Raw genomic sequence first — 10,409 nt, forward strand, 5'->3', positions numbered from 1 at the left:
CCCTGCCGATACACCGGACATTCCGGCGTTATTTTTTGTCTGGTGTTTTCTTCATTAAATTTTCAAAAGTGCACACCGGACTACACCGGACTGTCTGGTACATTTTTCTCTCGGAAACAAAGTACACCAGACACTACACCGGACTTTTGTCCAGTGATTTATCCATATATTTGCGCACCTGACAAACTACACCGAAATGTCCTGTGTATCGGCAAGGTTGTGGCTACAGTCATATTATATAAGGCGGATCGCAAAAAATTGTTTGGTTCCCGTCCTTTCTACTTTAAAAAGTGGGTCGGTCGGTCGAAAATATTTTTCTGTTTAAGAAGCAGCTACATCTTGTTAGCGAGATTATGTATCGGAGATATTCTACGGCTACGGTTGCGGGGCTGCCCGTACGGGTCGTCACCAAAGGCGACATGTCGTCGTCTACTTTGCTATGTACGGGAAAAACACCAAAACACCGTCTAAGCAAAGTCGACATAATGCCGTACGTCAAATATGGAACTTGCTTTCACCCGCCATTACTTGCCTTACTCGGCATTTCCCTCGCCACTTTAGCCATAGCTGTAGAGAATTCCAGATACATAATCTCGCTGTTGAAAGGGAATCGGCGTGGACGGGCCCGAATTAAAAAATTGAGAAACCGTCAACCGGGGATAAACTGGATTTCGGTTTACTCTCCATTAGCACGCGGCTCGCTACTTGGATTTGAAAACTTGTAAACACAGAGCGTGCAGAGGTTGACAGTGGGAATCCAGCAAAGCAGCGGAAAAGCTTTCAGACATACAGGCTATACCTGCTGACCGTAAATCAGGGTCGGTCAGATGACGAGGAACCAAATGATGACGATCACATCTCCTATTATTGGAATTGCAAAATTATGACAAAATGGTCTTTGGAATTTAATCAATTATATTAATATATATATGGTGAAGATCAGAGATCTGACCTCAAGTAGAGAAAGTGTTGAAAATACTTAATAAAATAAAGATGAAACATAAAAAGGAACTAATATTTTTATAATTATATTCCATTTTTTTGAATTTTTCTAAATATATAAATCAAACCAATCAAACATTCTGTCAAAAAATGAGAATTTTATGTGAAAAAGAACCAACAAACCAATAGACATAAAGTTTAAAAAGCCAAGCAGAAAAACAGAAACACCAAAAATCACCCAAAAACCCAACCAATGCAATCTGGAGTCCCCGACTTGCGACAGGTGCAGTGGCTTTATTTATTTTTTTTTTTTTTGATTTTGATGTCTTTCTTTTTTATGAACTATTTACATTTAAAAAATCCTAAACGAAAAACAACCCTATGAGGCTTTCGAGTTCGAAAGGATGTACAGTAATGGAATAAAATGTACAAAGATAACTAATTCACAAAAACAAAATAAGAAGAAATGATATTATGATACAATCGAATGACTACAAAAGGCTAGGAGAGCAACTGGCAGCAACAACATGAAAGATTATTCATTGTGGATGAGCTTTGTTTTAAGTTTTTTAGAGAAAATGGATAAACTGGAAGATTTCAGATTTAAACAATTACGATTCCGAATCTGAGGACCATAGAATCGAATTGGAGAAGGAGAATCATCAAATACTAGAGTTGTGAGAGAATTAAGAGCTGGTTGGCGTGTACCAAGAGAATGTTTTGGTTTACTGAAGATTGTGCTTACAAATTTAGATGATGTGTTATTGACATATTTGTAGATTAATTTACCACATTCAAGTTTGTAAAGTGATGGTATTTTTAATGGTTCAAATTTCCCCAGTTTATTTTTATCAAATATTTTATTGATTTTATTAGATAATTTATCAATTACGGTATTTAATTTTCCAAGGCTTTTGGTATTAGGAGAACCCCAAGAGGTATAATACAATATTGCAAGTGAGAATTTACAAATGCATAATAAAGAGAAGAAATACGTGATGGTGAAATCAAATGACTTAATTTATTTATAAGACCTGAACCTTGTTTTACCTTTGTTGTGACATGATTGATATGGGTTTGCCAGTCTAGTTTTTCATCTATTATGACACCCAAATACTTTGCGGAACTTACCCTTTTAATCTGAATTCCTGCTAACGATATGTTGAAGTTTTGTATATGTTTTTTCCCTGAAAAAAGAATAAAACAAGACTTTTTAATATTCAATGACAATCTATTGTTGATCAGCCAATGGTTTACAAGTTCTAATTCATCGTTGACTATATTCTCTAAGGTGGCTGTATCTTCATGACTTAGAAACAGGGACGTATCGTCAGCAAAAAGGGTAAAAGAAAATTTATTTGATGATAATGGTAGATCATTTATGTAAATAAGAAGTAGGGTGGGGCCCAAAACAGACCCCTGGGGCACACCACATTCCATATTCACCAAACTTGAATTTTCATTTCCAATGCTTACTAGTTGTTTCCGATTTGCTAAATAGCTTTTGAACCAATCGTTAAGCGGACCCCTTACCCCCACAGCATTGAGTTTTCTTATTAGAATTTCATGATTAACGGTGTCAAATGCTTTGGCAAGGTCAAGTAAAATTGTACAGCAGGTTTCGTTCTTTTTTAGGCCAGCATGGATTTCATCCGTTAATCTTAGTACAGCATCAGAAGTTGACTTACTTACCTGGAATCAAAATTGGTTCTTAAATAAAATTTTTTTGTCAATAAGAAATTGTTTTAATCTGTGGTTTATGGCCTTTTCAAAGATTTTGTCGAAAACGGGTAGAACTGAAATAGGTCTATAGTTGGCTATGTCATGCTTATCACCATTGTTTTTGAAGACAGGGGTAACCTTAGCAATTTTTAATGTTTCAGGGAAGATACCTTGCTTAACAGATTTGTTAATGATGATAGATAGAGGGGAAGCAATAAGGTCTCCAATGGCTTTAATGACGTTGATTGGAAACTTGTACAAATCTACAGCTTTGTTTGGATCAAGTTGGTCGATCAATTCTTGTATTTCATAAGTTTTCACTGTATCAAAGTACATACTTTGGTTTAGGTTTTTAATGTTAGAAAGTGGATCATTACCGAGCTTCATTTTTTTCAGGAGATTAGGTGCAACTTTAGAAAAGTGGTCATTGAAGTTTTGACCTATCTCTTGTTCAGTTAGTATTTGTTTTTTTCCACGTGTCATGAATCGTGGAATTGAGCTTGACAAGTTTCTTGAAAGTAGTTTTTTTGAATTGTTTTTAAGTGATTCAAATTTTTGTTTTTGATAGAGGAATTTACTTCGTCTTATTTCTTTGTTGATTGTGTTTCTTAGAAATTGATAGTCATTGAATATGTCACGGTCTCCAGATTGAATGTAGATTCCATGAAGTTCTTCTTTTTTTGAACATTTTTCTAATATTGAGTCTGTTATCCATGGTTTACGTTAGCCTGGGTATCCAGACTCAAAATTTTAGAAAAAAAACACTTTTACCTCAACATACAAAGTTTCTAAAATTATAGAGTCTGGTGCAACTAAAAAAGTCTGGTACAGTTTTTGAATGACACAGTCTGTGAGTGAACCCTTGTTGACAGAATCTCAAAACTGTGGAAACCCAGGCAGACACACATAATCACTTACCATAAAACCTCTTTTACAAACTCAATAAACTTTCAAAACTACTTTAAACTATATCCAAACGTAAGCCACATTCATTAAGGCTCCTTTCCATCAGCCATTTTGTTTAGAAATGAACCTGCGTTTTCATTTTCATTTTGTTTATCTTTTTTTGCAAGGTCAGCTTTTTCCATAAATTATGCGCGCGCATCGAAAAATATCACAAACCCCGCGAAAATTCTGCTCAGTGACTGGGCGCGTACTGACCAATTAGCGACACTCGCATATGCAGGGACAGATATCCCTGCAGACGAGTTACTTGAACCAGACCGTAAACCTGAGACAAAATATTAAAAAAACTAGACGGTGAAATAGTTTACGGTCTGGATATCCAGGCTAGGTTTACGTAGTCGTTTAGTTTGACTATGAGATAGAGGCTTTATAGGACAATGCATATCAAACAGTATAGAAAGAGTGTTGTGAAAGAGATCGTACATCTTAGAGGGATTATTCATTTTATTGAGTTTATTTTCGATGTCAGTTACTATGAAGTCTTGTCGAAATTCTGATAGGTCAAAATTAGTGAAATTTCTTCTGAATATTTTTTTGTTTTTAGTTTTTGATATAGCAGTAGGTAAAATAAGGAAGTTTGGTAGGTGATAAGACACATGGGCAACTAGGTTGCCACTAGTAAATTCAGCCGAAACATTGTTGTGATATATATTATCTATGAGGGTCGAGCTCAGCTCTTTGTTGAACCTAGTAGGGTGTGTTATATAGGGGAAAAGATAATTTTGAAACATCAGATCAATGTGCTCACTGGTTTCTCTATGTTTAACCTTAAGTAAATCAATGTTGAAGTCACCCATCAAGACAAGTTGTTTTTTTTCTTTGCCAAGTTTGTTTAGTAGGTTCTCAAGTTTGTCATTGAAGATTTTGATTCTATTGCCAGGGTGTCTATACACTACTCCAACTATGTAACTGTATGGAGCAGATTCTGATTTTATTTCAATGAATAAGGACTCACATTCAAAGTTCTCACTAGACTTGTAAACAAGTCGGTTATTTATAATTCCCGGGTACTGGCTAATGGTAAAATCAGGAAAACGTTCACACAGGAAATTGCGCGTAGAGAGTGAGGAAAATAACCGACTTGACGCTTGTTCCGAAGCAATATTTTCTCAAGCTAAAACTATAAGCTCTCACATACAGATTTCTGTATGTGAGAGCCGTACAAATTCGCAAGCAAATGAATTTTGCGGAAAATCTCCGGGGGTAAGCAAAAGACAAGCCAGTGGACCAAGCAGTAGAGTAGAGTGAGCCATTTTTAATTGTGGAAATCAAAATGGACAGAATGGATGATTTGGAGAAGATATTTGGTTTAAATTTCCACGATTACCAAAAACAAGCATCGAGGGCAGTTCATGATGGCAGAGATGTCCTGATTTGTCAGCCCACTGGAACTGGGAAGAGCTTGGTTTTCCAAGCCTTGCCCTTCTATTTTTTTTTTAAAGCTGGAAATCCTTCCACTTCTGCCTCTCTGTCTGAACTGTCCAAGAAGGTGAATTGCTTTGTGGTAGTGATCAGCCCTCTTAACTCCCTCATGGAGGATCAAGTCAAGTCATTGGAAGCAAGAGGTGTGGGAGCTGTTGCACTGGACCAATGTTCAATGAAAAATTCCACTGTGTTTCAGGTTTGTTTTGTTAGTCAATTGTTGTTATCATACCTCCCTCTTGGATCTTGGATTATAAGAGGGAGGTATGATAAGCGTATTAATTTTGGCATGTATTTAATTTGGCGGATGGCAGAATTTGTATAATTTGGCGGGTGGGAGAAACTTTTGGCACTTGTAATTACCACGTAATACCACGTATAATACCACGTAATTTTTGAACTACGAAAATTACGTGGTATTTTAATAGGTTTTACATAAAAGATCCTAAAAAAGATTTTGTTTGATTTGGCAGGTTTTTAATTGGGTGATGGTCAAGTTTCAAAATTTTGGCGGTGATTTAATTTGGCGGATTTTGCCAAAAACTGCCAAATCCGCCAAATTTAATCACCGCCAAAATTATTACACTTAACTTAAGGTAGGCACTTTCTCGCTCATTCTGTGACAATTAAAATGTTTTTTTTTGGCCGAGGGCTTGTTGTAACTGAATGCTTTGGTGGGTATCAGTATGCCAGAAGTCCAGGCAGCCAGGGGAATGGGGAACGGTCATAATATGTGATGAAGATCAATTTTGATTGAATCGATAGAGCTCTTTATATCGATTAAAATCAACCATCAATACTAATTGCAATTAATGCTTTAACCCATCAATAATTACAATTGATAGCCTATCGATATATAAGAATCAATTCCGAAATATATATAATCGATACCTCATCAATAATAATCAATCACTCATCAATATCAATACATGGCTAATCGACAGCCAATCGTGTTTAATATCGATAGCAATTAAATAAAATCAATGATCAATATATCGATCACTTAACCATGTATTAGTCAATGCAGGACTATCACTCAATCGGGATATTATACGTATCCCGATTGGGAAACAAATTATTGTCAGTTACATCAAAATGCCTCGAAAATGTCAATATGAAAATTGCGTAATCAGAGAACGTATGTCTCGCTCATTATAAAAAGGCCGAGACAAACTTTCAATAATTGGATTGTAACATCGAGTTAAGTCTCTTTTGTTAAGTCACCAGGGGGTAAATAAAACAGACCTTGATACATTTATCGTTCGTTTCAACTTGACCATTTGTTTAAAACTCAGCCTCCTAAATATTTGGGGTAGGTAAAATATGTACAAAGAAATTCATAATTTTCCAACCCGGCCAATCTTTAATAAAGAAGCGAACAATAAAATGTAATTACCCTTTCCAAATAAACCTCTTCGGTGGCGAGCGTAGTCTACTCTGACGTAATTGTAAAATTTATGTAATGGGAGTTTGACATAGTAATGTAATGTTGTTTGGGGAATTATGAAGTTCTCTTGGATTTCGATTGTATTTATTCAGGTTGATTTTTTATGACTTCTAATGGTACTTTTTCTAACGAGTTTGATTACTCTGTTCTCACACTTATGTCTTTTTTTTTCGCGTCCTTTTCCGTGATTACTTTTATTTATATTTTTAGAGGCAGGTAAGAAGGCATATTGATGTAACTGATTGTTTTTCATCAAAGTGTGTCCCCTTTGGGATATCAATCCACATTATACAAGTCAACTCAACTTTGATCATAATTGAATTGCCAATCAATGTACTTCAATCTACATCAATTGCTACCAGTAACCTTGTGAATCTAAACGAGTCATTCAAAAACTATGATATTACCTTGAATTTTTTTATAGAACCTGTATAAAGCTTTGGTTGACATTTTTGCAATAGTGCATGTGAAGAAGGAGCGCTGGTTTTCAAAATTAATGAAAGGATCTTTAATTCAACTGGGTAGAAGAAAAGTGAGGAAAACGACTAATTATAAATGTTGATTGCACTGGATTACATTGGTTTTTGCGACTTTTATTTGGTTATGTTTATGGTTATGGTTGTGTGGAGTTAATAAAGTTAATAAATAGGTGAGTTAGAAAATGAGTTTACTAATTCCTTCATGTAATTTTTACTACAATCCAGGTTAGAATTTTGCCAGTGAAAGAGAAGGCTACTCTCAAATGAACAATAAAAAGTAATAGCAATCGATGTAAATTGAAATACATGGATTAATTATTCAATTAAGATCAAAGTTGAGTTGATATTGTATAATGTGGGTTGATAAATCTATCAACCATAACTTGCATTAATTATATTTCTAGAAATCATAGAAATAGTTTAATTTTAGAAAGATCAAGGCTATAAAATAATGCAATTTTAAATTTTTGCATTAACACAAAGTACAATATAGAAAATACATATAAAGAGAGATACATAATCTTTCAGATGCTTTCAATGTACTTGTACTTCATCCCATGAAAACATACAACAACCGGTGCATTATTCAGGCCATCAATTTTTTTAAAATGTTTTTCACGTAATGGAAGAAAAATACTTGAATTGTATAATGAATCCCTTCATCCAAATCACATGTTTTCTTCCAGAATCAGAAATTAGAAATAATTTACACTTGAGTTTCTGTCACGATTTTCTTTAAAGAAAATATCTCAGCTTTTGGAAATTATTGGCTCAAAAACTTTGTAAGTTTTTCTCAGGACCATAAAAGGTATCTGTAGACCAAATATCAAAAATATCTGATTATCCCTTTAAGGTTTAACTGAAATTCATGCCATTTATTTAGACCATTTGTGATGGCAAGTATCAAGTTGTTTACAGTTCTCCTGAGGCCCTACTATCAAGAAATCGTGGTCTTCTGAAAAATGAACAATTCAAGGCCAACATAGTTGCAGTTTTTATCGATGAAAGTCATTGTATTAAAAAGTGGTACGTAGCAAGAAAATTTGATTTCCTTTTGCTTGTTGATTTTGAAACTAGTTGAGTCTGTTTTTGCGTGGAAATTTTTTTCTTATTTTAGAAAGCCTTCAGTATTCAGAGAGAAAAAGTTGTTTTCTCAGGTTTACAGTTTTCCATGCAAGTAAATTTCTTATCAAGACATAATTTTACATTTTTAGTAACCAAAATAATAGCTTTCAGATAAATTGTTTACTTCTTAGCATTATTATTATCATGCAACAAATTTTACTAAAAGGACTAAGCATCGGACTTCCCTGAAAATTTTTAAACATTTAAATGCTTCTAGCCTTGTTATTTCATTTCGCTTTAATTATAAAACAAAGTTGCATTTTAAAATTACTTTTCGAATAGGGGAAGCAAAAGCAAGGAGGCAGATGCATTTCGACACTGGTACGGGAAGCTTGGTGAGATTAGGTCAATGATAAATGTCCCTCTAATTGCAATGACTGCGACAGCGACCAAGGAGATGAAAAGCCACATAATCAGCAACCTTGATTTAACCGAGCCTTTTTTGTTGGTAAAATCACCAGAAAAGACTAACATTAGATACAGTGTGATTGAACTGCCCCATAAAAACCTCGAGTTAACATTCATGCCCTTGATTACAAATCTTAAGGAAAAATGGTACGCAGCAGACAAACTTATAATATTTTGCAGAACAATTGACAATACAAGACCTCTATTCCAGCTCTTTAAGAAGCACATCAAAGTTGCTAACCCCCTACTTCGTCCATATGCTAAATTTCATGCAAAAACAGAAGGTGACTTGAAGAAGTTTTTGGCAAAGGAATTCACAGACCCAAATAGTAACGTTAGGATCCTAATGGCTACCATGGCATATGGAATGGGAGTTGATTGTAAAGCACTGTACGATGTTATCCACTTTGGCCCACCTAATGCTCTGGATGACTACTTCCAAGAGTCAGGAAGGGCTGGTCGTGATGGAGGATTAAGTAATGCAACTTTGATCAATTATAACAGATCACTTCAACCACCTAGCCTGACAGCTGAAATTAAAGCGTATTGCAATAACAAAACAGTTTGTCGAAGAAAAATCCTTTTGTCTCAGTTTGATGAAAATGACAGCTCAAATCCTGTCATGCCTAAACATCTATGCTGTGATATATGCCATCGAGAATGTGATTGTGGCGCCTGCATTGACGAGCCAGAATACCCGTGGTATATCAGGGAGGTGAAGGAATCCTGTCAAAAAATCAAAGTCAGATGTTCTTTAAATTATGATGGTAAAGCTCTTCTCAAGCAAAAACTCACTGATATTCAGACACGTAATACATCCCAATCCAAGGGGGGGTTATTGAACGCAAAGTTTTCGGTTGGTTTTCCTGATCAATCTATCGAAGAGATAATTGAAATTGCAAGTCACGAAACCACGCATGACACACTTTGCGAGCATACTTCCTTGACAAACAACAAATTCTTTGATGAAATTTTATTGGCAATTAAGGAAGTTGTCTCATTACCTGAATGTACTCTTGCTACCACAGATGAATTGGAATACTTCAGCGATAACAATGACAGTTTGAGTGACGGTTCTGAGGCTGGAGGATATGATGTTGACACGGTTGATAATGATTCTGCTTATGATGAATCTGAGGCTAGTGATACCATGGACATTTGAGAACAAGTATATTTTTCTGTTAGTATTTTGCACTGAAATGATAGTAACATTTTAAAAGATTATTATGCCAATCAGGACATCTCTTTGTATACAGGTCTAAAATATTTGTTGGAACTAAATTTTGAGGTTAAAAGGAGAAAACTGTTTTGTCATTTTTGTCCATCCATTCGCTCAGTTTGAAATTAAAGTGGTTCCAATTTGCCCTCTAATTAGGTTAGTTTGAAGATCAACATTTCATTCCAACACATAATTTAATAGTTTAACTAAGTATGATCAGAGAAGTAAATTTTTGTCTCTTTTGATAGCATTTAACTGTCACAGTCTTGTTGTATTTTTTTTTCAGGAGTGGATAAAACAAAAATCACTTTAATCAATTTCCTCAAAATATTTTTTCAAAATATTCATTCTAGATCAAATATCTTGAACAAAACCTACCGGGTGCACCAAAAAAAAGTATACAACTTTGTCGAGATATTGTGAGCTTCAGGATTTAAATTTTTTGTTCATTCTTCTTTTATTGTATAGAGGATGCTCTAACTTGAATTTTGACCCATCATACATTAAATTTGAAAAATTAGTTCGAAAGTTATTTTCTAAAAACTGACTTTTTTTCCATGTCGAAATTTCAAAAAATCATTAAAAACAGCGAGCAAACTGTTTTCTTCACACTTACCTTCTTTACACATAAAAATACCAAAAAATACAACTGTGCTCATCAAAACTCGTTACGGAATTT

At 34.7% G+C, this 10,409-nt stretch overlaps 1 protein-coding gene across 1 annotated transcript; it reads left to right on the plus strand.

The window, feature by feature from the left end:
* The first annotated feature begins 4,787 nt into the window (after nucleotides 1–4,787).
* LOC136816306 (probable ATP-dependent DNA helicase RecS) lies at nucleotides 4,788–9,673 on the plus strand. The gene is made up of 4 exons (XM_067072634.1): nucleotides 4,788–5,251; nucleotides 6,924–7,031; nucleotides 7,862–8,004; nucleotides 8,386–9,673. The coding sequence occupies exons 1-4, from the start codon at nucleotides 4,904–4,906 to the stop codon at nucleotides 9,671–9,673; spliced, it is 1,887 nt and encodes a 628-aa protein (XP_066928735.1). The 5' UTR covers nucleotides 4,788–4,903.
* Nucleotides 9,674–10,409: the final 736 nt, after the last annotated feature.

Source organism: Clytia hemisphaerica, unplaced genomic scaffold (genome assembly GCF_902728285.1).
Source record: "Clytia hemisphaerica strain Z4C2 unplaced genomic scaffold, Clytia hemisphaerica genome assembly, whole genome shotgun sequence".
Taxonomy (NCBI): Eukaryota; Metazoa; Cnidaria; class Hydrozoa; order Leptothecata; family Clytiidae; genus Clytia; species Clytia hemisphaerica.

Excerpts from the sequence above, each read along its gene's own strand:
- LOC136816306 (XM_067072634.1), top strand. The coding sequence starts at position 4,904 with ATGGACAGAATGGATGATTTGGAGAAGATATTTGGTTTAAATTTCCAC. Across the intron at positions 5,252-6,923 it reads AAAATTCCACTGTGTTTCAG|AACCTGTATAAAGCTTTGGT; the intron begins GTTTGTTTTGTT and ends ATTTTTTTATAG. Across the intron at positions 7,032-7,861 it reads TTCAACTGGGTAGAAGAAAA|ACCATTTGTGATGGCAAGTA; the intron begins GTGAGGAAAACG and ends CCATTTATTTAG.